The sequence below is a fragment of the Montipora foliosa genome, chromosome 2 (assembly GCF_036669935.1).
Source record: "Montipora foliosa isolate CH-2021 chromosome 2, ASM3666993v2, whole genome shotgun sequence".
In the NCBI taxonomy this organism is placed as follows: Eukaryota; Metazoa; Cnidaria; class Anthozoa; order Scleractinia; family Acroporidae; genus Montipora; species Montipora foliosa.
The window spans coordinates 21,246,787-21,274,189 of NC_090870.1; the positions used below are offsets into that span (position 1 = coordinate 21,246,787).

General features: G+C 37.9%; 1 protein-coding gene across 1 annotated transcript in view; it reads left to right on the top strand.

Annotated features, from left to right (window-relative positions):
- LOC137992656 (NBAS subunit of NRZ tethering complex-like) overlaps nt 1-27,403 on the top strand; it is a 155,269-nt gene that overhangs the window by 49,807 nt on the left and 78,059 nt on the right. Inside the window, exons 20-30 of the mRNA XM_068838132.1 lie at nt 12,445-12,500; nt 12,585-12,654; nt 13,281-13,406; nt 14,233-14,477; nt 14,681-14,864; nt 15,916-16,052; nt 17,080-17,241; nt 20,217-20,292; nt 20,883-20,933; nt 22,733-22,786; nt 23,096-23,176. Coding sequence (XP_068694233.1) covers nt 12,445-12,500; nt 12,585-12,654; nt 13,281-13,406; nt 14,233-14,477; nt 14,681-14,864; nt 15,916-16,052; nt 17,080-17,241; nt 20,217-20,292; nt 20,883-20,933; nt 22,733-22,786; nt 23,096-23,176 — 1,242 coding nt within the window. The remainder of the gene's footprint in view (nt 1-12,444; nt 12,501-12,584; nt 12,655-13,280; nt 13,407-14,232; nt 14,478-14,680; nt 14,865-15,915; nt 16,053-17,079; nt 17,242-20,216; nt 20,293-20,882; nt 20,934-22,732; nt 22,787-23,095; nt 23,177-27,403) is intronic.

A 27,403-nucleotide genomic window follows, 5' to 3' on the forward strand; every position in this document is an offset into this window, starting at 1 on the left:
GCTGAAAAGGTTCTCTCTTCTTTACAACAAAACTGCCAATCCTACGGATACCCAAAGAGCATTCTATGCGACATTGGCAGAGAATTTTGCAATCAAATCATGGAGACGTTCTGCCAAAAAAATGGCATAACCATTCAACACGGGGCACCAAGGATGCTGACTACACAAGGCCTAATTGAAAGATCAAACAGGTCCTGTAAAGAGGACCTCCACACCTTAATAGTCTCTACGACTAGAAGCAATTCAAAGTGGTGTTCATTCCTGAGTAACATATCATATACAAGAAATATAACATTTCACACAGCAATCAATACAACGCCCTACCAAGCTGTGTTTGGCATTAAACCCCACAGAGAAGTATTATGGGACAAAGACACAGAGGTGCATTCTGAAGACCGCTCACAAGAACCTGAGCAACTTAACACCAACCAAGTCCTTCAAGTTGAACATTATGAACATACATTTAATGAGGAACGCCAAAGAAAACGACAAAAAATCTGTGACAGTCAAGCACAATACAACGAGAAGATGATCAAACAGTATAACAAGAAAGATGAAAAGAAATGCAGTGAATTTAAAGTTGGTGATGTAGTATCAATAAAAATTGATAAAGTTGACAAAGCTGCTCCATTTCATCCTAATTTGCTTTTGGGCCAAGTTACAGTACACAAATTGAAAATAAATATGCGTGAGTAGTAACTAAATTTGGAAAAATCCATTCCCTTATTTCTCCAAATACATGTAGGTTAATGAAGTGTACTGCCACCAATCTTCAATTTGATTACAGCAAAGAAATCTCTTTTAATATGGCTTGTAAACAGGCAAATCTTCAAAACAATTGATTTATTTCCAATTTGATACAAATAAATGTTTTCAAACAATGTTACATTATTATTTTAACAAAATGAAGTTAATGTTATGAGTGACATGGTTTATTTCCTTTGTTTTGTAATAAATCTATTTTATCCAATGCAATTCTTTCTTCTTGCTTTTATTAATCTATTTATCTCTTTGTTTACAGTATGACAGTCACCCTGACCATATCAACATTGTAGCTAAAAATAATAAATCAGTGCTTAGGCCTAATCTGTAACTGTGGCTGAAAAACATCCCTTGGTTGAAAATAAACATTTCAAGCTTGACCCTACCTCTCTAAATCCTAACCCTAATTGAACAATCCCTTGTGCTGAAAGAGAAAACTTGAGACTTTAGGACTAATATCCAGACAAAACACATACACACTGTTTGAATGAAATCCACAAATGTACATTACGTTGTCAGGTAATAGAAAAAGGAGAATACATTACTCTATTTAAAGCATAAAATTCACAAGGCAAACACTATTTGGAATCAAATCACACTCTACCTACATGTATAGAGAAGTAGAGGAATTGAAAAGACTTCCAAATTAATTGTTATTTAGAAGATGATTTTTGCAACAAGGCCAAACATTTCTTGAAAGAAAAAACAGAGTAGCAAGGCGGGCAAGATTTCGCACAGGTCCCTACTTCATTATGCATACGCTCCTTTGTTTCAAGGAAACAACAGCAATAATGTACAATATACATCCTTTGGGACTGTGGCGCTTTGTTCTACATGCACTTAAAAAAATTGGTCGAACTTTTGACTGAAATACAGAAAATAGAACATTTTTTCCTGCAATTTTGACACTTTTTCTACAGTGGAGTTTCAATGAATCGTTTTAATTGCAGTACCACTGCTAAGTAGCAACTTCTCCGTGGAGTTTAAAGCAATCATATTAATTGCGGTTCCACTGCTAAGTATCGACTTCCCCATTGCGTAAGTTCCATTTCAAACAACTCAGGGAACGGGAGATCATCAGTGTAAGTGTTAGCTTCCGCATTGAGGTTGACATTTCTTGAACAGAGAACACTTGGAATGAGGCCAAGTAGTGATGTGGCAGCTTTTGCCAATGGCAAAAACTGCTCTTCGATTCACTTGATAATGATTATGATCAGGTAAAGGAATTGACACATTGCTTTGGAAATTCTCTCTAGGAGTTTGGGCCTCAGCATTGGAGCGATGCAGTTGTCTTGATGTCAATCGGGGCATTTCGGCAGCAGTACCCACCTTCTCAGCCGTTGAAACGTTTGAATGTAAATACGGGAAAAGTTTGTGCCACAATCTTCCCTTTCCTTTCGGTAGAAACTTCTGTAATCATGTCATGGGCCTCCACAATGTCAACATTTGCTCTCTGAAGCTTAACAGTGATTCCAGCCAGGTGAGCCAAATAGTGGTACATTGTCATAAATACGACAATGAACTCGAAAGACGTAATGCTTGCCAAAATTTGTTGAGCTTCATTGCGATTCACTGGATCCCAGTCAGCATACATATCACCATACTTGGGAAGGTGGCGTTTGAAACCAATCATTTTGAGAGCCTCTACGATGAAAACAAAAGCTTGGTAGTACAGAAAACACCATCAACACGTTCACTGTATGTCATCCAGGGGTGCTGTGACAACCACTCTAAACGAAAACTATGATTGCAACCAGCAAGGCACTGAGTGGGGAATGCCTTCTCTTTAAGTTGCTCCTTGGGAACTGTCAAGAGGTGATACTTTTGAGACATGGTGAGAGTCTTCATTGCATAAGAAACTTCCTTAAGCGTTTTCGCTTTGTGAAAGATTTTACCAATATCTACCTTGCTGGTGTCTTGATGCTGACATAATCATTACATACAGATTCTTGACTTGCACTGGGGGTGAGGTGTCCATAGCAGGAGTAGTCTGCAATGATGGCTGCATCTCATTCTGAACTGAACTATCATTTAACTCTGAAGATACCTCACTTGTTTTCGACTTTTTTGACAGAAATCTTTCTAACATTTGGCATGAAGCCGCTGCCTGTTTTCTTTCTCTTTCTTTTTGCTCGCGATGCCCCATAGTAAAAATGCAAATCAACGGCGATTTCCTAGGCCAATGCACTTGATGCTACAAGCACAACATGACGACCACTCGTTTCAGGCCATTACCGTTCAAAGATGGACGTTGGGTTCCAGGCTTAGAAACAACCAAAAGCCAACGGTGTACTGGAATATTTTTCTTCACTAAACGGAGTGAATACTAAAGAACACTAAAGCATTGAGATTTGGAAGCCGCCACAGATCCCAAAATATGGGAAATTTAAGAATAACGAGCTAATTATACGATGTTTTTGTTGGCTAGCTTGTGTAATCCTGATGCCTTCCAGCGCGAGAATTTGAATATCTCCTTACAATCGTATCGTGATTCAAAAGCTTCTTATTATAAAATTATCGTCTATTTTTCCTTTCCACATTCATCACATTTGCTGGACTACTGTCACATTTTCACAACGGAGGTTTCAGCAATTTTTTCATACATGCGAGACATGTTTTAAGCCACTCAAATTATTTGTGAGTAGGCCACTGAGCAGACCTTTCCAGGCAGGGAGGGGGGGGGGGGTTACTAACCCAACAAGTAACAAAATGGGAACATCACATGATAACTCAAAAGAAGTGGGCCTACATCAACCACAAGTGCTTCACAGGAAACATCAAGAAGGTAGTTCCAAAACGCCAACTGTTTCAAATCTTGTCCCATGTACACAGTTGAATTTCTCACAGAGGACACAAGTATGAAAAAGTGGCTTCGAGAAATTATGCAGAAATCAGCCAGATGGTTGTTAACACACTCAAAATGTGCTTATTCCATACTTAGCTTCTTTACAATCTAACCCCTTTATCCTACAAGTGAAAGATTCTTTACCCAGTGACCAAGACAACAGTTGTTTTAGACTAAACACTTCAAATACTTTAAGTGATTACTCCAATCAATACAATGCATGCCAATCCCTTTTCTGGAATGCAGTGTCTGACACTTGCAGACTGACTGCAGATTAATCCTTACTCACATTTATTGAAAGCTAACCATTTTAAAATGGGTGCTTAAACTTGCATAGACTTAAATACTGTTTATCAGCGATATTTGTAGACAGCCTGCAGTGTGTAGTCTGCAGTTGTCATACACCTCATGGAATGCTAACTGTTTCAAGCAAGACAGTGCATAATTGAAACCTTAACCCTAATTCCTAAAATGTGGTCAGTGTCCCTATAGCTACCCTTACATGAAAGCTAACCATTAAAAATAAGTGCACAGTAACCCAAATCACTAAGCTGAGCATTTGACCCTAATCACTAAAGTATGTTGGTATTTGATACCACCAGAGAGAAAAATTTTACCCAGTTTAAAAAAAAATTACCTGCAACATATACAAAGCGATAGATGGATAGATGCTTAGATGCTTAGATAAATAGATAATCTTTATTTATCCATGGACAATTCATCCGCTAATATTAGAGCAATGTAATGTAATAGCAGAGCTCCGCACACGCAGAGCATTATTGTTAAGAAAATATGGTAACCCATCAAGAAATCTTGGTTTTATAACCATGACGTCATCAACCGTCTGTCCGTACGTCTACCCCTCCATGTATGCCAATGTGCCAGTATCATTCTAGTTTACAGCATTCATCTTTGATATTGGACATCCATCTTTTGATTAATTGACACCTGTCAAAACAAGGTACATATCTGCTGACCAGTATCACGTGACCATATCGTGGGCTCAAGCTTAAGCTCACCGAGGTCAGCTGTTGTTTTGAAGTTGACTGCTGACCAGGTACTGGTTTTCGATTGGATTGCAGGCTCAACCTAGGTGAATGTGAGGCTTCATTTTTCACACGCTTTCTGTGGCTCGACACGGCTACACAGCCATACTATATATCAACGAAAGTTCTTACACAGTCAGTGCTTTTCGTGTTCAGGTGGAAAACGGTTTGCAAGATGTTTTCTTTCTGCATTTTTTTCTGGTTTCAATCCAGTTTTACATATCATGATATCTGTAGTCCACACTGGTGGCTACACAGTTATTCAAGTCAAGCATCGGCGGGATGTAAACTTAAAGCTGAGTGTTTATGTTTAATTTGCTTAGAGCCGCTTTTTTCTCTGTATTGCAATTTTTGGCATATCTTTAGAAGCTCTGATAACGTTACATAATACCTGAAGGACCTATGTCTAGAACAGAAAGGAAAGGACTGAGCGAAAGAGAATGACAACAAGATACCAGTAATAGCTCATACTTAGCACACAAATTCTTTCCTTGGGCACTAAATCGTTTGTTATTTTTACGGATGCGTTATTTAAAGTGGATGCATATTTTTAAAAGATGGTTTTATCATCTTCCTTTGTTCAGGAATGAACATTGAATTTTTATTGTCAACTGGAATTAAATAACAATTATCTGTACTCTTTTGGACATAAAGAAAAGTTGATTTGGTCGTTCGTTTGTTTTTGTGTAAAGTGCTTTTTTAATCCATTTGCCCAACTGGTTTTCGTTGTGCCTCGACAGTGACAAGAAATTTTGCCCTTATGTTATAAACACGTATTCGCAATGAGTTGTCGTAAAATTAGGGGGAAATCTCAGTAGCTTGTGTTTTCAGAAGTTTGTTTAAAGCACCTAAACGTTATTTAAGTGTTGGAGCAGATCGTGTTTGAACTTCATCCTTTCTTGGTTGCATTGCCGTAGTTTGCCGATTCTTGTACCAAGCCAACCTGGCGTGTTTCAATGAAATACATCAAAATGTGAATGATCTCATTTTCAGAGATAAAGTGGAATAAAGTACATCAGTAAAACTCTTCTTTGACCTTGAACTGACAAAGTTGTTTTTATGGCTTCTAATTTTAGCATGATTCCTTGTTCCCTGGCTATTGACAGTTGACTCTGAAATGGCTTTTTTTCCTTTTCCATTCGCTCACTGAGGGTGTGCTTGTTTTCTTTTAAAACTCATTTGGTTCAAGAAAAAATTATTGCCAAACTGGTGAATTGCAAAGTAAATTTAACTGGAAAAACCGATGTCGCACTCATCGCTTCGTGATTCATGCGACATCGGTTTTTAGCGTAAAATTTACCGTGGAATTCACTAGTTAGGCAATGAATTTTTCTATGGGAGAAAGCAAAGAAAATGATTTAATTATTAAAGCCACAACCGGAAACATCGAAACGCAGACAATTTGAAACCTTTTATTTTCACAAACTGTGCAGGCAGTAAGAATAAATAACCAGGGAGCTCCGCTTTTAGGCTTGGCGAAATCTATATATTAAATAGATAAAATGTGACCCTCTATGGGAAAACAGTGAATAAGGTGATCGCACGCGCACGGCATGGTCCTAACACATTCGCACTGTACTTGTCTAACATGCTTAGCGTGCTCATATGCAAAAAAACAGAACTTGCATGCTTGATTTACAGTGAGCTAAACTACAGAATTATCATGAAATAGCTGCAGGCTCCTTCGCTTGAATGTAGCTTTATCTAATTGGCACTTCCCAGAAAAACAAGCCACGCTCACGCTATTAAGCAAGGTCAATGCTTTGTACAAAACGTTGGAATGATTTCCGCACAGGTCCCTACTTCATTATGCATGCAGGACAAGTTAATGATGCATTCGCGCTATTGTTTTGAAGAACAATACGTATGCCCAACGGTTTCAAATATATTCATGGCTAATTTGTACTTACGTGATGGTTAAAAGTGGATCTCATTCTCTCTCTCACACTCTCTCTCTCTCTCTCTCTCCCTCCCTCTCTTTTTTCTCCTTCTCTCTTTTCTTTGCCCTTTTTGCTCACACTGTTTGTTTCTTTTTGTCCCAGCTTTCCTCTTTCGATTCCTTTGTCCTGTCTTTCTATTCCAGATCCCACTCGGCTTTTTCTGTCTTTTGTCTATGTCTCGCGCATTCTGCCTCTAACTCCGTACCACTGTAAACCTCTGGATTACTTGTCCCTCTTCTAGACCACTGAGCTAACGTGTCAAGTTGCTAATTCACACCTTGATAATGATATTTCTTTGGAATTCTGGGCAACAATTTACATAACAGTGATGAGTAATTATATACATGTGCCGTGCCGACCACCAACAAATGCACTGATTTTGCTTCTTTTGAAACAATTTCACCCCTTAATAATGCTAACTGTAACCCTAATGAGAACTGAAGACACTCTTTATGCTTAATGTTGAACCCAGTAAAATTCTTTTGGAAGTTAATCAAGTATATCTGTGAATGTGTGACTTGCTTGTTTTTTCATCCTCTGTGCTGTACACTTAAAAGTACACTGCACTAAAGCGTATACCTCCTTGTGATTGGGGCATCCTTTATGGGAATTTTTTATGCAAGAGTTACTGCAGTATAAAATCTTTGAGTCGACGTTAACCCCTCTCTTTGATCAAACTGTGAATTTTAAAACTAGTAATCCAGAATGGCTGCCCCTCATGATACAAATTTAAACTCATGTAAACTATCAAGACTTCTAGCCGACCACGAGCGGTGCATAGAGTGGTGCAAAGAGCATAATCTATTCTCGTCGTCAATGAAATGCCTGCCCTAAACCTGAGTGCTTAAATACACTCAAATGGCAAAGACGAACTGCAGATACTGGGAGATACTGGAGATAGATTTGTTTGGGGATGCTCTAGAAAAAGCTGCAATGGACAAGCTTCAATCCGCCAGAAGTCATGTTTTTCTGGTAGTAAGCTTTCCCTTGAAAAAATATTAGCCCTAGCTTACACTTTGGCGCATAAATTCACCACAACACAAGCAGTGAACAAAACAGCGTTAGATGAAGAAACCACCTCGACAGAAACGGTGATAGATTGGTATAACTATTGCCGGGAGGTTTGTGCAGACAGAATAGTGAAAGAACATGCAAGGCCAATAGGCGGTCCTGGTACAACTATTGAGATTGATGAGTCCAAGTTTGGCAAGATGAAGTATCACAAAGGTCGCTACATCAAAGGACAGTGGGTCTTTGGTGGCATTTGTTGCAAAACCAAGGCCTGCTTCCTTGTTCCGATAGAGCGCAGGGATAAAGAGACACTCTTGCCAATTATCTGCGCTCAAATATTGCCTGGAACATGCGTGATGAGCGACATTTGGAAATCTTACGATTGCCTACAAGACGACAGCTATCATCATCTCACAGTTAACCATTGCCTAAACTTCGTCGACCCAGACATGCGCACCCACATGCAGAGCATTGAAAATACATGGTGGGGAGTAAAACTAAGTGTGCCTGGTACAGGAACATCCGTGGATCTGTTTGAAAGCTACCTACAGGAAACATCATCGAGCATATCACTGATTGTACAGTGTACGATAAAGAGCCTTCTCTATCCACCGCTTGTGATTCGGCGGAAAGAGCCCTGCATTATACAGGAAAGAAAACAAACCTTCACTTTGCAGTGCTTTGGTGAACTGACAAAGAGACAAAGGACAATGTAAGAGCAAAAAGAAGGTAGGCATTCAATTTCTGCAAACTTTTATTTGGTCTGTTTGTTTTGTATATGAGAATCTGAACCTTATTATTTTGTACAAATTTTTCTTAAAACTACACTTCTGTCGCTTATTTTCAAATTGACAAAAAAATGGCTAAAATTGCAGGAAAAGTGCAAAAATTGTGTTGAAAATGTTCGATTTTCCGTATTTCAGTCAGTCTTTTAAAATTGTGTTGTGAAAAAAAAAAATCAATCGATAACAACAACCTCAGTTCAGAGACTACATGTACGTACTTTGATTTATTCCTTGTGGCGTGGCAAGCGAAAGAATTGGAATCACAGTCACTCAATCGACCACTGAACACCCACATATTACAGGTACCTTAAAGGGCTGACTTCACATGATCCTGCTTGATCGGGCTGTCCCAGTTACCGAGCTGAAAATTGGTTTCTGTTCATATAGCGACTTTCAACCCGCTTTCCAAGAAAAAATGGCAATTGAAGGAAAAACGTTGAAAAAAAAAAAAAAAACGAACAACAGAACCAGGCTTTCCTTTGTCTGCCCCACTGCTGTTAAACATAGTGCTACATTCAGTTGATTATTAACTTTTACCTTGATTTTTACCCTTATTACCGTACTTAAGTGAGCACTTTCACCAAGTTTCCATAGTTACTAGAGGATGCATTTTTAAATAAACCATGCGCTTAGCGTAGTAATCTTCAAGCAATTTGATCCTGGAATCACGAGAGAAGGAGTATTCTTACTTTCTTGACTGCGAAAATGAAATGGAAGCTGAAAGTTTACAATTCGTAGCAAATGTGTATTTATGATGCAAGAGCGGTTGATGAAGACGAGGACATTGATGAGAAGTATTCTGATTATAGCGATGACAGTGCAGACGATTGTACTGACAGCTACAGCAACTGTGAGTTTGACCACTCTGCACCCAACAAAACGGAGAGATCAAACGTGGAAGAATTTGTGAAGAATATGTGTGAATGTTCTCAAGGCGATCAGGGAAAGCCATGCGGTTCGACCATTCAAGATATCATTGATTGTCGAAACAATTGCTTCTGAACTCACCTCGAGCAAACTTGATTTGGTAATTCTAGGAACAATCCACACCTCGTTAGGCTGCGACAAAGTCAGTCACTCTGGAAGAAGAGGAAAACATCGCCAGCGAACAAGGATGCCCTTTTATTATCACAATTTGTTTCAAAACGTTTTTGTGTATGCATCACATTCACCAAACCAGATTTTACAGCCTTGTAAAACACTACAAAAGCAACGGTTTATCCCTTCGTGTGCATGGCAACAACAAGCGTCTCCCGAGCACCACATTCAGCGCCAACACCATTGAACAGATTGTTAAGTTCATCACGAATGTGGCCGAGGAACAAGCTGTCCTTCTTCCAGGTCGTGTTCCTGGCTTCAAGCAAATAGATGTGAAACTTTTGCCATCATCCCTCACAAAACATAAGCTGTGGAAAACTTACACGTACCAAGATGCTTGTCACACAGTTGGCCATTTGGCTGTCGGATACTCAAAGTTCTGCGATCTATGGAAACAACTTTGCCCGTTCATATTAATCATGAGACTAGCGATTCACCCTTGTTGGACTTGCCAGAAAAAACAATAACCATATACACAGAGTAGCAAATCTTGGCGAAGTAGAAAGGGCGGAAGTTGTGAGACAGCAAGAGAGCCACTTGCAACTCGCTGTGGGCGAAAGGGATTACTACAAAAATTGTTGTAAAAAGCCAGGGGCTTTGACTGAACATCTCGAAGTTGTAGATTTTAGTGAAAAGCATGCACCATGTACTTTTGAAGGACAGGTCCATTACTCATACAATTATGCCCAACAACTCCACTATCCTTCAGATCCTTGCCAGCCAGGACCAATATTCTTCAACACACCTCGTAAGTGTGCTATTTTTGGAGTTTGCTGCGAGTCTATACCAAGACAAGTCAACTTTTTAATGGATGAAAACCCTAACAGGAAAGGGAGCCAACACTACAATTTCTTATGTCCACTACTATTTCTATTATTATTTAATACTAGATTAAAACTACCCCCTAAGCAATATATCTGATTTGAAAACTGTCATGAAAAGAGTTGCTCTTCAAGAATGCCATGGCTCAACATAATTATTTTGCTCAACGCACTTGTTTGATTAGGCGTTTGAACTGCCCCAGGGACTCTGCTACATGCTTCTTATGGAAAACCATTCCAAAGCACAGTGCCATTGTAGTTAAAGCTATCATGTTAATCTTTATAATAGTTTGTGTGTGGTAATCGATCGGTTAGTTTGTTCTCAGAGTCCCTTAGGTTATAAGCAGTTTCAGGCTTTTCAAACTTACTAGAACATAAATATTCTGGAACCAACCTGTGCAAAGACTTATAAACATTTGTAGCTCTTTGTATTTGCTGCTGGCGAGATAGATTTCTTCATCCCCTTCTGGTTTATTTTCTTTTGATCTCAAGGCACAGTTTGCTTTTTCTTTTAAATTCACTATAAATTTGTTTAGAGTTAACATCTGGTATAGTAATATCCACTCCTTTGACCTTAATGTTGTCACCTAAAGGGGGGCTGGATATGCTGTTCATTCTGTTTGATAAGCAGTTTCCATTCTTTAGGAATAGAGTTGATGATACCCATTATTAAATAAGTTGTGTGGTGTCAGAAAATATCCATACCCCCCACGGAGGGTTTATCCAGTTTGACCCCCATCTACTGGATTTTCCATTCCAGAGGGCCTCACAGTATTCCCCCCACCCCCTGGAATTTCCATGATTTTTCCACTTTGTCCCCCATACCCCTTGGAAATTCCAAATCTAAAAAAAGAGAATTTATTTATTTTCATCGACTTAGAGTTTTAATAAAAATTTCATTCTCCTGAAAACGACCATGGAAATTCTAGACATTCACAGACACATTGAAATGTTCAAACTAACAACTGAGCTTATTTAACATTTTAATGCCCTGGCAACTGACCTTTTTTCTGTTCATTTGAAAGAAGTTTTCATTAAAAAAATCCAAAAAAAGTACTGAAAGTTGACGCTATTTTAAGTGTATATCCTATACGTTTTGTAACCTAGTCGAAGTTTGAATTTATGCATAGTCAAAACAACATATCGAATTACGTTGCACACACAAGAAACTATTTATTACATAGTTATTTTTGCTGTCACTGCGAAACTCTGGAAAAGACCTCAATACTACTCCATAAATTATATTTATTTTATGTTACAGATGTCAATTTATGTTACAGGTGCCAATTGTAGTCTTAAAATCAAGCACTTAATTTAGCGGCCTTGAACACCAATCCCTTTTTTAACTGGGCTGGATGTCAAGCGACACGCGCCTAATGCTAACAAATGTGGACTTCACAAAGTACACGTAAATCTCGCTAAGCCGGGACGTTCTCTAGAACGCATTCCTGCAGATGAGAACGTGTTCTAGAGAACAGGTTAAAGAGAACTTGTTTGTTCCATATCCGTCCTGCTTCCGTTCTGTTGCTGCTTCATTTTTTATTCAAGTTTCGTTCTCCATGGTGTTCTCCATCGCATTCCATGGTAGGTTAATTCTGAGCGGTACTGTAACATTATCATAGCTTGCTTTTGAGAAGTGGAAAGCTCCCATGAATATGTGGGTAGCTTCAACAGTCCGCTAGGCTTTTTGCAATGAGTGGTTTGGTTTTGTTCTTCTGAAAATACGTAAGTGTCTCAAAGCATTCTCCTATAGTCAGCTTGTTGATTAGTTTGTTCCTTTGTTAATTTGTTAGCATATCAATATGCACTTACTTTATTAAGAAACCTTTCAAACAAGGTCTCATTGTTGTGACTAGTTTTATTATCATAAAGGTTTGTATAAAACAATTGAAATTCCATTAATATTAATTTAGGATCTGAGGTGTTTTCTCCATTTCCCATATTAAGTGATCTTGTACAGCTTTTCCTTTTCAGAGAATTTCAAGAATCAAGAAGTATTTTATTACTTTTTTCTCCCTATTTGTATCAATTCGCTCATGATCCCACCATTAGATAAATAAATTATTGTTCTCGATCATATTCAGTCTGCAGGATTTTTATTGTACTAATAAGAATTAATAATTATTCGTTCTTCAGGTGTTGTTTTTTTTGACTGAAAGGGAGAGATTTCAGCCACCAGTAAAAATTCGCAAGTATGTCACTAAACTTCAATATTAAATTCATTGTTCTTTTTCAAGTGAAAATTTAGGAGTCAATTGTATCTATCACGTTTGCAGAGTACTTCAGAGCACATATCGACTTGTTTGCTTGAGATCCACAACTCCTGAGGAACTCTATGCTAGGAAGGTAAATAATGTTATGGCTTATGGAATTTATCTTGATTGGCTGACTTGGCCAAGCCCCCTTGGGCAGCAGGCCTTCAAAGAGGCAAGAGAAAAACTCCTACTTCCATGTTACTCATTTTACCAATGAACTTGTGTTAATTGGCTGGTTGCATAATGATGGTGTCAGTTGAATACAGTGGACCATGATATTGGGGGAGTGCACTAGTTAGGGATCATAAAATTAATAATATCACTCAAGATTTTGTTCCTACATGTACATGTACCTTGTGAGTTGTGGGGTTAACCTTTCCGAGGCATTGCAGATGAAAAAATTCCACTCGCACAAATTTGTTTCTTGTTGTTGTGACATATTATATTAGCTTCACAATGGCCTATCCAGTTGGTACTGTAGCTGGACATCACTGTTGGGCTGTGAAACCCCTGCACTGGCCATGGTTGGCCTGTAGGAAAATCTCTAATATCAGTTATAATGACAATAATAATAATAATAATAATAATAATAAGAAGAAGAAGAAGAAGAAGAAGAAGAAGAAGAAGAACAACAACAACAACAACAACAACAACAACAACAACAACAACAACAACAACAATTTTATGTATAACAACTTCGAGTTTGGTTTGTTTTAGATTGAGCATGAAGAGTATGGGGAAGCTTTGGTCCTTGCACAGACTTATGGACTGGACAGTGATTTGGTTTATCAGAAACAGTGGCGAAAATCCCCTGTATCAGTGGCTTCTATTCATGATTACCTGGTATGTGGTAAAAACTATAGCTGCCTTGAATACATGGATCCAAAGTAAATTATTTGTTTTGCATTATTGTGTTTTAAGAAGTGTTTTTCTATATACACTGTATGTGTATGATAAATTCAAGGATAATGTGGCTGCTGATTTCTAAATTATGCATATAAATACTAATTGCTTGAATATCTGCTTCTGTCCTGTGGACATTATTCTATGGTTGGAGGCCCCTGCTAATTTCACCTGCATTAAAACATTCAATCCAGTGTCAATATTTCCTCAAAGAGAAACTCAGGTTCCCGCACCCTTACTGACACCCCTACTGACCCCTCCTAAATCCACTGGAAAAGTAAAAAAGAAAACCAGAATTAATGAATGAGATTGATTCAAGTTCCATTTATTTAATAAATTGGCATGCTCACCTGAAATTTTCAAGATGGCAGTTGCATTGCAGATTTCTGAATCTCTTCTCCTTCCTTGGCAAGTACAGGGTTTGTTTATCAACAAACAAGCACAAAACCATTTAGAATAATATTATCATCACCTATGGTACAATGTATTCGTATTAAGCGATAATAGAAATAAATAAACACTGGCTAATATATCTGTACACAAAATGCATACGGGCAACTTTGTGCGACAAGCATGTTCAACCAGAAGTCGATTTTGTAGTCCCACACGTAGATCCTCACCAATTTCCCCAAGCCTAGGGAGTAATCGAATTCCAAGCAGTGTTGGACAACTTTCACTTGATACAATGTAGTCTTCTCTTTGTTGTTTAATATTATTTTCACACCATTTAGATTGTCTCCTTAAAACGTTTTTTTGCATATTGTAGAGCAAAGTCAAAAATCGTCTATGGGTCCTTAATGAATGTGTGGAGAGAGTACCAGATAATTATGAGGCAGCAAAACAATTATTACGTTATGGCCTACGGGGAACAGACGCAGAAGTTGTTTCATCTTTGGGGCAGAACATAGGGCCATTGCCATTTTTAATTACCTCAAAACATGGCCAGTATAGTGATGATGAAGAATACAAGAAACAACTGAACGAGATGGAAGAATCCTTGGATTTTGCAAGGTATGAACATAAAATATTATGTTCAAGAAAATGAATACCTGTTTTTGCCTGTATTGTATATGTATGTGTAAATTTTGGAAATATCACAGTTGTGACTACAGTACAAACAGGACAAGGATTCTTCTAGCAACAGAATATTAAAAGTGTGTTTGAGTTATTGAGCTGGTAATTTATTACTGACATTTAAATTATTTTGATGTCAGATTTAACCTGGAACAACGTGACATTTGCATGTACCGGCTGAAGCTTCTTCAGTACCATGATCGCCTCTCTACGTATGAAGTCGTGTTGGGTGGAGTTCATTCGGCACATGAGGAGTACTCTCACACATTCTTTGAACAGTTTAGAGAAATCAATATTGTGCAAGCTGCTGTAAATTATGCTCGTGTAAGTTTCACATACGTCCTTTTCAGTTGTTTTTCGTCAGAGGATACCTTTCCATTGGCAGTTCCCATTTTCAGTGGTTTGTCACTTTAGGAAAAAAGAACATGTTGCACACAACATGCATGATGCAAATTGCAAATAGAAATTCAAGTCATAGGAGCATCCAAAACTATTTGGTGGTCACCAATATTATTGTTTTAAATTTAGTGAGACTTACATGCAATTCAACTTAACATTAGAACTGATGAAAGAAGCTATTGTTTACAAGTCATTGTCTCTGTTTTGTTACGGCTTTGGGTAGTGAACCAATCACACTGTACCTCATGAGAACTGCCACATTGCTCATGATTGGGTGCTCAGATTCCCATCCTCAGCATTCAGGTGTTGTCCAATTCTTATCGTTTTTATCTTTGACTACTACTGTGTGTCAATTGTGTTTTTTAGTGTAGAGGAATGATCAAAAATTAAAGCCCCCAAGAAAAAAAACTTCTTCTTGAGCTTAAGTGAGAATATTTTTTTTATTCTCATTTTATGAAATCAAATGGCACCTGAATGTCAAATCGCACTTGCAAAGCATGATCTCACACCAAGGAGGAAGCCTGCAGAGTTTCCAATTTCTTTCTCCCTGGAGCAACTGGTAGTCTGATAATTCTGTAATGTTATTTCTGCACTGAATACCATGAACCAAAACATACAAGAACCGCTTTCCATAGGGTTTGATCATGCCAAAATTCCAAACTTTTTGGACTACCATTTGTGAGTGAGTGGGTTCTTTTAACGTCCCATACTATTTGATTTCCAACAAGGACTATGAGACGGGACCTCCAGTTTACAGTCCTTATTCGAGAAGACTTGAAAGTGTAACCATTTGCTGGTGTAATTACAAAGGCAGCACTTTTCTCTTTAGTTATTTTAAGACCCTAATTGTTGGTCTGGCTGGAGTCAAACTCTCAACCTCCCGCGTGACAGCCCGATGCACAACCAACTGAGCCACCGGTGCACGGTGTATTAACAGATGCAGTAACTAATACATGTATGGTGTCATGGTGTATAGGATGGAAACTGTGAAGCCCTGGAAGCAATTTTCACATACCATGGCCAAGAGACTCTCCCTCACAGACTTGCTATTCTTTCAAATTTTGACGAGTCTTTAACTCCATCTGAATATCAAGCTCTTTTACCAGAGGCAGGGTGAGTTGGAGCTTATCGCTTGCAGATCCCACAGCCCTAAAGTGTTTCTGCTCCAAAAAGAGTTCTAACCTATGGAGCACAAAGTAGCTCATAATAACGATTGTGTGACCCAATTTTTCGGTATTTGCAAAAACATTGTTTTTGAAAAGATAGAGATGACGAATAGAGAAGACAAGAGCACCTATACAAAAACACCTTTTTGAAAAGTAGTCTCATAGTCAACCTACATGTATGTTTAGCATCTTGTTTGGTGGCTTGGTTGCAAGTGTTCTGACCACTGTCTTACAAGATATTACTTAACAATTATTCCATGAGCACGCATTGGATATGAGATGATAGAGAGCCAACGAGGCGCATAGCGCCGAGTTGGCTATAATCATCTCATATCCAACAAGCGCAAGTGGAATAATTGTTTTATTAGAAATGCCCCCAAAATATAGAAAACTAGACTACAATAAAAATTAAAAGGCCCAAAAAATCACGCATATGCTTGCCGTGTTTGTAGATCATGGTATAATGGCTCATAACCCATGATGGCTTAGCCAATCAAAACTCTCGAATTGCATCATCCAATGATCCAGTTTTTAATAAACGTAGATATACAACAAAAGACATCAAGCTTACTACAAGACTTTTGCATTTTGTTATTCGGCATTTTTTCTTTTTGCATGTGAATAGGCCATTTCCGAGTTCTAGTCTGCCTCCTCTTCAAAGCGAGTCTAAGTGCTAAGTTTTTGTGAAACTAATTTTCATAACAAAAACTTCGCACTTAGACTCGCTTTGAAGATGAGGCAGGCCAGAACTCGGAAATGGGCTATTCAATTGTAGTTTTCATATGAAAGGCTTTACTTGACATGTGGACTCGCTTTGATAAAGAGGGCAACACAATCTTGAATACAGGTAGATGTAATGCTTGAACTTTTTTATGGAAGAGGATGATTTCACAATGCTCTAAACTATATGCAAGGAATAGAAATATTGCAAGCCTTCAGTGTTTTGTGTCACTATTTTCATTGTTGTGATTTAGTTTTTCAGCAGATGATCCACTCATTTTAGAATGGAATGAAAAATCATGGAGGGAGAAAGACTGGGTTGAGAAGGACAAGTGCAAGAAACTATTGGGTTGGGATGACTCTGAAGACCCTGCAGACTTCATTTACCAAGAAAATCCAGACTTACAGCAGTATAGGTCAGTTAGGGGTATGGTGAATCCGTTATACATGAAGGCTGGTCAACAGTGACTGCTCCATATCCTCTAGTTTCTTCTTTCTAATTTAGACGTTTTTATTTCTTTAATCCATTATTTTGCTCTGTACGTGTACTTACACTTATGAACATGTAAAAATAATGAAAATTAAAACACTACGCCAATTTACCGGAGGGTAGGTGCCATAAAGGTAGCAAGAGAGGAGGAGAACTCTTCTCGGCAGCAAGGAGGTCGCCACTGCAACCGAACCACAGTCCACCTCCCACGGGACCCATCAACATGTAGACCAGTGTGTGGAATGCATACTTACCCTAAAACATGGGAGGGAGGGTTACTATGTATCACAACCTTCCAGCGAAAAGCAAAGTCAAAAGGCAATAATATCAAAATAACACACAACCAGAGCATAATTATAGAGGTGGCATAAATTGAGCAACCCCTAATGTGGTTTTTGCATCATACTATTGGGGCTTGGGATCTGGTTGGTGTCCGCTAGCACTGAGGGCAATCTCACCCAATGGTTGGAAGAACAAACTGAGCAATGATGCGCGAAGCAGCACATGCTAGAGGAAGCCACGCAAAAACCATTGTTCCAAGACTTTCGGACAACTGGAGAGGAACTCCCACTTGGTTCCATGACGAAACATTGAACACTAGAGCCAGCAGCATCAAATTTAAACAACTGACATTTATACTGGACCAATCCATGAGTCAAATGGCAGCTGCATGTTCACCTTGGAATTTGCAGTATGTGCGTAAGATCAAAAGCTTATGTAGAGTTAAATCGCGCCATCTTGAAGGAAAGTGAGTAGCGAGGATGAAAGAAAAAATGGAAAAGGCTTCAGACCAAGCAATGATATTTTCAATTTGGGCTTGGGGTGCTTAGTGGAAGACGTTAAGATAACTCTACCATCAAAAAGAAGCTGACGCTCTGACTTTCCCTCAAGTCAACTAAGAGAAGTTCAGCGAGATCGATAAACTTTCCAGCGACCATGTGTGAAACTCTTTTGTATGGAACCGGCGAGAATCTGGGCCCAACAATGAATGGCTGCTGAAGGGACGGCATGGAGGGCAGGGAAGACGATCCAAGCTAAAAGAATGAAGCACATGGCAGTGCTAGCGAGCTCACAGGCAAGCTGAGCAAGGACATCGTTGGCGAGGCGAACATATTAACAAAGGAAGGAACCAACAACCTCTGTAGTTGTTACAGTCACTCCTCTCGCCCTTGTTCTTATACAGGGTGACTATCTTGGCTTCTCTCATGTCTTTTGGCACACCTCCATCTCTCCAGCACTGACAGAGAACGTCATGCAGTGGCTGCAGAAGAGTGGTCTTGTAGCGCTTGACTAGATCTGGCAGAATGCCATCGGTTCCAGGTGCTTTTCCACAGGCCAAGCTGTCAATGGCCTTGCCGAGTTCTTCAAGTGTTGGTTCAGCGTCTAGTTTTTCCATGACAGGTAGTGGTTCAATGGCATTGAGTGCAGAAGTGACAACAACGTTTCCTCTGTAGTACAACTCTGAGTAGTGCTCTACCCATCTCGCCATCTGCTTGCTTTGTCAGTGATCACTTCCCTGCTGGACGATTTGAGGGGGGCTGTTTTGCTCTGAGTTGGTCCAAGAGCTTTCTTTATTCCTTCGTACATCCCTCTGATTTTGCCCGTATTCTGGATGTCATCACTGAGCTGTTGCCAGTATTCATTGGCACATCTTTTTGCTGTCTGCTGCACTTTGCTTCTGGTCGATCTGAGTGCTTGAAGGAACTTCTCAGTTGGTGAGCGTTTGTATTCAACCAGGGCAGCTCTCTTTGCTTCGATGACTGGATTCATCTCCCTCGACTTTGCGTCAAACCAGTTAAAGTTCTTGGAGGTCTTCCTTCCAAAGGTTGCAAAGGCTGTTTTCTGAATAGTCACTTGGAGATGGTCCCACTTCTCATAGGCAGAGTCGTGCGGCTGTTCTGCATACAAGGCGTTCTCCTCTACTTTCTCTGGGCATTGCATCGTGGTGGTGTCAATGGGGGGCTTTCCCTTGTATTTGGTTCGATGGAGCTTTCTGGGGTGAAACCACGGGCTGTTAAGCTGGTATCATCAGCAAACATTTGGGATGTGTTTTGTTTGAGACAATTTGGCAAATCATTAATACAAATGTATAAATTATAGCAAAAAGAAACGTGGGCCCAAAAGTGAACCCTGAGGGATTCCACAAGATATTGTTCTTAGACCAGATTGTTTACCTTTCACCTGACATGTTTGCTTCCGATCTACTAAGTAGGACACAAGAAGATTAAGTGCATCCTCTCTAATACCACAAGCCTCATATTTTCCAAGCAAGAACACGGCGAACGGCCTGGAGTCTCCCCAGATATCACTGAAGAAACCATTGCATTGGCTTGGTTTTAACTTTGCCAAAATGATATTATTTTAGCCTCATTGAATATGACAAGTACATGTAAATACTACAGAGCAGTGTTGCAGTGGGGAAGGACTAGGAAGGTACATACCTCGTGATGATGAACCATTCAAGCTATTTCACCCAAAACAACAAGCAATGACGATAAAAAATGGAAGTACACTGTACTTATACATGAATGATGGAAAGGTGTAATGGGCCCGTGGAGAGGATATGATACAAGTTACTTGGCAACTGGCGAAGGACAATTGAAAAATCAGAGTCCTAGGCAGGAATCGAACCTACCACCTCCATAACACCGGTTGGATGCTCTACCCATTGTCTTCGCTGAGAGAAAGTGCTGGATGCAGTTTACAGAGCATTGTAATTGACTGCAAGAGAAAATTTAAAAACAAGAAAAAGCCGTCGGATGATTGTGCAAGCATGAAACTCAGAGTTAAGGATAACCTATGTTTCCTTCTTGATTTTCCCTTGTAGTCGATATATATTAATTTTGTCTAGCCTTACCAATGTAACAATGTTTTCTTACATAACTAACTTTTGTGCAACAGGTGCAAAGTATCATCTGAACTTGTGAGCAGATGGTATCAAAACAGAGCTTGTGAAATAGAATACCTCTCCAAACAGGTACTGAAATGCAAGGCACCTTAAACATTTTCCAAACTCTTTAATTTCCCATATATGTTTCCATTTAATTCTGGCCCCCATTTTTGCATCCCAGATCTTTTGGATACTTTTAATGGTAGGTTTCTTTTAAAGGTCATACATAGGCCATTGGGTGTTGTTTCAACCAATACTGACCTAAAATGCCATCTTAACACAGTGACCGGTTGTGACATAAAAGTAAGATAATGAGGAGGCTATATTAAAGACAGTTACGTGAATTTTAGCAAGAAGCTAAACAGCTAAAAACATATGTAACCATTAGAACTAAATACACAGAAGCTTGTTTGGACACAAAGTTCATTTAACCAGTCTGGCTAGCTGAATATACTGACTGACTAGTTGCCATATATATGTCAGAATTAAAGGGTTGTCCCATGATGGTTCGCGGGCTCTCTCCTTTTTTTGCGAGTGATACTCTGGACAAACTCTCGTCAACTCTTGCTTTACACTATATTTTGTTTAAATTTGTACCATTTCCTCAACCAGAAAATTCTTTACTGTGCAACTGCCTTTCATTCCTGAAGTGTATTAATTTTGTTTGACAAAAACAGGTGTCAAATTCCTTGGAACTCATAAAGCTTGGTTTGGAGAGAGGAATCAAGGTTTCAGTATTTTGTACATAAGGAGGCTCAAACCAGTTTTAACACTTTCAACAAACTGTACTATTTGGAAGGATTGAATCTGACCAACTGTTTCACTTAACAGTAATGTTAAGACACCATATGAAACACCAATAAAGGCTTGACAAGTTGTGCTCATTAATGTGATGTGATAGGTTACCATGGCAACAAGAGCCATCTATACACACCCCATATTTTGTGTTAAAGCCCGTATATTTCAAACATGAACTCGGTAACCCCCATTTTTAGTGCGTAATCCGAAGGACGGAGAACTATTACGTTTAGAATGGGACAGGATACCTCATGTAAGCAACATACTATTTCCTGATTAAAATTCCAATGTCAGATGTCAATATTCCAAAAGGTTGGACACAATATGATGCCTTAATTGATGCAAATGAGGTTGAAAATTCTTCGAATTCTTTGTTAGACCACGCATAGTGTTCGGTAAGTACATGTATCTAGAAATATTTCATCTAGGGGTAGGTGAGTCTGCTGGCCTTTTGAGAACAAACTGGGAAATGTTGCTGACCTACTCCCCTTAAGATAATCTGTGGTCGATATAATGGTTGACATCGAGAGAAGGGTAACTCATGCGTCACTTTGCTGTGGAAGTTCACATTGTACGGGCGGGTGTACAGGCGGCACAACAATTTATTGAAAGGTAAAAAAAATTCACTACGTATAAAAGGGAAGTTTTGGTCTATTTTGTTGTTTCTATTTTATCTGAAGGGAATCTGCGTGCGTACTTTACAACAACAAGCACATTTATGGCAACTAAAATCCTGTGTGAGCCTTTGTTTTCCTCATATGTGCATCTGTGGCTTTTATTTTCCCTCACTTTTAAGATTGGCAAATGATGTTGAAACAACTCCTGTCGATCAGCACTCTGGACCAATGCAACTTCCTGTTTTCACTGTACATGCTTGTAGGTGCAAGACTTCGCACTTACCATTCGGTACCACTCCTTTATTACTGGACAGTGATTAACACGCTAAGATAAAACTCTCTGCACAATTTAAAAAATTTTCTGGAGGAAATTCATAGCCACCTTCATAATTGGAAAAATTAATGTTAAAGTGGCTCAGAATCCGCTCCAGAAATTTTTTTTTCAAACTTTGCAGAGAGTTCCGTCTTAACTAATTGCTAATCACTTTTCTGCAATAAAAAAATGGGGTCACAGTTCATTTCTTAGATATTAGCACTTAAACACAAAATATAGTATGGTAATTTATTACATCACATTACCATAATATCTGCATCTTGTTAAGCGATTATTGGTGTTTCATATGGTACCAAAACATTGCTGTTAAGTGAAACAGTGTTGTTGAGTTAATCCTTCTAATAAGGCATTCCTTCCAAATTGGTCGAAACTGGTTTGAGCCACCTTAAAATATTTTGATTAAAAAATAATAAATTAAAGTAAAATCAATGCACATACATGTAGCTTTTCCTCACATAAATGATTAACTTTTGTGGAGCAACCAAGTAGGTTGATAGGGCCTGAGACGAGATCAAGGAGGTTAATGCTGTTTACCTTCTGACTTTAACTATAATAATTTTAGTTTCTTGCTGGACAATGTGTAACCACCAATTTGCAACATTTGTGAGTTGCTGATTTTGTTCACCTAGCTCCATCCATTGTCTGGATGGCCCTAAAACATTACAACAGTGCTATGCTGTGGTAACTTTTGCAAGGGTGGCTGGCTTCCACTCACAAGTCAATGCCATAATTCATACCTCATGTTGGACTTCCACTGTCTCATCTGTTTACCATTAAGGGTTTGGATGATCTTCATGATGACCTTGTCACACTTGAGGTGTTCGTGTATGAGGTAGGTTCATAATACAGTAACTAGTACATGTACTAGGTGATATATGGTTACTACATCAAAGAGAATCTAGTGTGTTTAATGCCTTGACTTGCAGTGGTTAGATTGTTACATAACCTCCATGTTGAAAATTAATTACATTCTTGTGAATCTTAAAGGGGCTGCATGTCTGCCAATAAACAAGAATATCACCACCTAATTTTAATTGTTGTCTTTAAAGTGTGTTTCATACAGAGTTTCTGTGTACCATGCACAGTGTTTGGGTAAAAAAAACGTTAGTGGTAATCACATTGTTTTATTTGTTAATTTTAGAGTTGTGCAGATGTATATCTCACCCTGGACTATTTTCGGGGTATGACAGAACTGGATAAATTGAGAATGCTGCTGAAGAAGGTACCCTGCTAAAAGTGCTAAAGATGGTTAAAACATGAAATACTTATTGGTTGCTTGTGTGTGTGACTTTGTAGCTCCCAAGCAGGCTCTTTGGTACAGTGTAAGTGCCACTCCAATCCTCTTGCAGCTTTGCCGCTCGCACAACACTTTCATGTACAAAAGAGCCTGCTCACAGGCTAGTAACTTTGTTACAAGGATCAAGAACCTGATTGAGTATTGAGGGTTTTACTGCATTTATAACTAGCATTTGGTACTTTTCAAAGACTTGATGACAAATCCTAATCCTCTCTCTCTCTGGCAAGGCAAGGCAAGGCAAGACACAACCTCGTTCCCAGGGTCTCTCTTCTCTCCCTCCATTGTCGTTGAAAAAAGACCCTGGTTGGCTCTGGACATGTGGCACTCATTGACAAACATTTTCCCACTAGGGTAGTGTTTTCGTTATATTTTGATTCCGCAACTGGGCGAAAGAGTATTCGTTTGACAAGGCATTTTTTAAATAAGTGATCGTTATCTTACAATGTAAGTATCAAAAAGGTCAAAAGAGCGGATGTTTTATACCCACAGGAAATGAATTCCCATAAAAGCAGTCAACCTAAATACAAGAGCTTTCGTGATCGACGAGACAACTTCAAAAGTTCCATGCAGAGCCTCGATTGACGTTCACAAAAAAAAATTGATTTCGTTAGTAGCTAAAGCTGCTTCTCCTGAACAAACACTAACATAAAAGAATACACCAAATACTACGTTTGCTTGATAAAAATGTCTCTTTTATTTTACCGCGGCTAAAAATATACACGCTATTAAAGTGCTGTGCAGTGGTAAAAAATAACTTAACAACATCGACGATTTACACGAAGTTAAAAATATAAATATCATAAGTCAAAACGGTCAACTCGCTGTTCAAGATTGCGACTTTAGGAATCACGTTGTTAAACATTCGAAAGAAAAACGAAAATCAAAGAACAAAATAAAATACCTGCACATGTCAATACAGTTAGATTTGATGATTTGAGGTCGATACGTGAGAACTTAAATAACAACACACCGGTTGATTGCTGAACATGTTTGTTTCCCATGGATAAACGTTTCACTTGTTTTCTTGCACGACAAAATCTTTTTTCCTTTAAAATTGTCGCAAACTATTAGCATTCTTCGCTGATCTGGTTCTTCACACGGGTGAAAACTTGAATAACGCGAGGTAATTTTCTGTGGCGTCTGATCGGTTTGACCACAACTTTTTGTCTTTCACGTCGAATTCCATGTGTGTAGTTCATAAAATACTGCCGTCAAACATTTTGTCGATGGTCATCTGGCCCCAAAATCAATTGCGTGCTGATTCCCTTCTTCGACAAGGCCTACATTGCCACCCGTCCCCTAACACACATTTGGTGAACCTCCCAGCTTCTGGGAGACACGTGACCAGAGTCAACCAGGGTCTTTTCTCAACGACAATGGAGGCAGAGAAGAGAGGCTCTGGGAACAAGGTTGGGCAAGACAGACCAAAAATATCCAAAAACCGTTGTATATTTTGTGGTCATAGCTGAATCATGGCAACACTCCTCAAATGACTTTTTGATTTTGCTTCTCAATCTTATTCTATTTTCTTTATTTAGCATGCAAATTAAAACTTGTGTATTTTGATTCACTGTAGTTTACATACACTTTGACAATTTGGATGGTTAGGGTAAGGAGTGAAAAAATGTGAAAAAGTGTTGTCAATATATATCATGACTGAAATGTTTTTCAACACGAGGAGAGAAATTTCTCCAAGAAACCGTGTAATTTTGTTTTTATTGTATAAAATCCTTGCAGTACAACAAAAGATTCATAATTCTTTTAATTTCAAAAACTAAAGTTTGAACTTGACTACATAAGCTTACAGTCAGTTGTTTATTTGCATCAATAGTAATTTAAAAAAGGCCAAGTTTTTTCTGTGCAAAGAAAGACTCGGGCAAAAACGCCAGAAATAAAGTTTATATAAATAGAAAATATATAAACAGGTAGGTCCCTGGTATAAAGTCTATAAACTAAAGTAATAAATATGGTTAGAAACTTGGCTAACAGTAAAAACGAACATACCGTTTTATTAAGCTTACTCCTGGTTTTTATTGCTGGATGAAACTCTTGAATAACTCAACGTTGTATGCAGTTTTCCTCTTTGTATTCGGATTTTTTTGTTCTTCTACTAATTCGGTCAGTTCCTCATCTGTAATCTTGACAAACCTGAGTAGTATAGTAGTTGAAGGTACCAGCTCATTTTTCAACATTGGTGTTTGATAATCAAACTCTTTTAATAATTTGTGTTGGTGTTTAATAATAAAACTGTTTTAATAATTTGTGTTGGTGTTTTAATAAAATTCAACCACAAAATTCAAATCAAAATTAAACTTTATATTTTTCAAAAAATACAATTAATAAATTCAAATACTAAATTAAGATCTAAATAAAATTTGAAACCTAATACCTATTCAACGAAGTATCAAAATAGCTCGCTGGCACAGGGGATGAGCGAGCGTTATTTTGGACAAGCAATGGAGCTTGCTATGGTATTTTATTTCAAATTTTATTTACATCTTAATTTGGTATTGATGATATGCTAAACAAAAAAACAAATCTATAAATTTAACAGCGGCCTAAATATAAATTAAAACTTGAATCACAAACAAAGAAAAAAATAATAAATCCAATACTGCAATCCAATATTTGCATAATTAAATGGAAGAATCACAAAGCATGACATTATTGAAAACTAGCTAAAGGGATTTTTCTCATGATTTTAACCAATCGCAAACTTCATATTTTTACTTCACAAAATTATTGTGTAATTTTTTTAGTGAAACTTTTCAAATGTGTGAAATCATTTTGTGAAGAGGTATTGCATGAAGTGTGTTTAAATATTTGCATAATCAAATTGAACAGGAAATAATCATAATAATTCAAGATAGTTTTGTTTATAATCTTTATGAGTAAAGTTTATGAGTAAACTTTGTCAGTAAAGTTTAAATGCATTTAAATATTTGCATAATCAAATGAAAACAGGAAAGAATCATCATACCGTGGAAGGGACTTTCCCGTGGAAATTAGTCATGAGGAAATCATCATGATTTTTTCGACCAATCACAACTTTCATTTTTTTTACCAAAATTGTTTCTCAAATGAATTTTCAAATTGGTTTCTATTTTGGAAGTGACTTTGGAAGATACTAATGGATTAACAACTGAACTTTTCAGGCATAAAATGTTATCTTTTCTAATACATGTAATTATGCATTAGATGATGAAGATATGGATAATGAGATATTGAATTATTATCTTAAACTTCCAAATTATGATTCTGTTGAAATGGTATTAAATCTGCCAGAAATGACACAACAAAAAAACAGGAAATATCTTAATAAGATTCTCAATGATGCTAAAACAAGAAAGAAATCAATTGAAAGGTTATAAGGCTTCTATAACTAAACAATTCAAAAGTGGTTTCATTTCTGAAGCTGTGAGACAAATGGAAAATAAGAAAATAGGCAATGCAAGAGTGACATTAAATGCATACATTTAACATTATGAAAATAAAGTCAAAACAATGAAAGGTACTGGGCTTCGAAAAAAAACAAAGAGGTGGAAATGTTGTGTATTTTAATGATCCAAAACAGCTTCTAAAAACATTGGAATTGATTGTTGGGGAAATTTTAGCTGGGAATACAAGCGTTGATATGCATAATATGGGTGTTTCCATATTAGAAACATTGCTAAAAATCTACAAAAAGTATTTTAAAATTTAATATAACGATATTGTATATATATGGATAGAGAAATAGTATTATCAAGCTATTCTGTTAAAGAAATGCCTTTTAATAAACCTGAACATTTTGTTACAAAATTCACGAGACCAATAATTTTACCAATTAATAATGAATATCAGCTTGGTTTGAATAGGATCATTATTATGAGTTTTACTTGGTTTAATGTCAATCCATCATACAAAAATCAAGCAATAGCATATAGCGTTGATAAGGGAGCAAACTTTCAAAATCTTGTTTTTCCACCTGATGTTTGGAATTATAAGGATTTTGATAGCTATCTCAAAGTCAAGGTACTGATGTTTTAAATATTCATTGTGATCTCATTAAAGATTTATTAGCGGATGGTCAAGATACAGTATTATTTACAGTTTTAGTACAAGCATTTACCACCACCTTATTTGTTTACACTAGAACCACGAAGAATCACC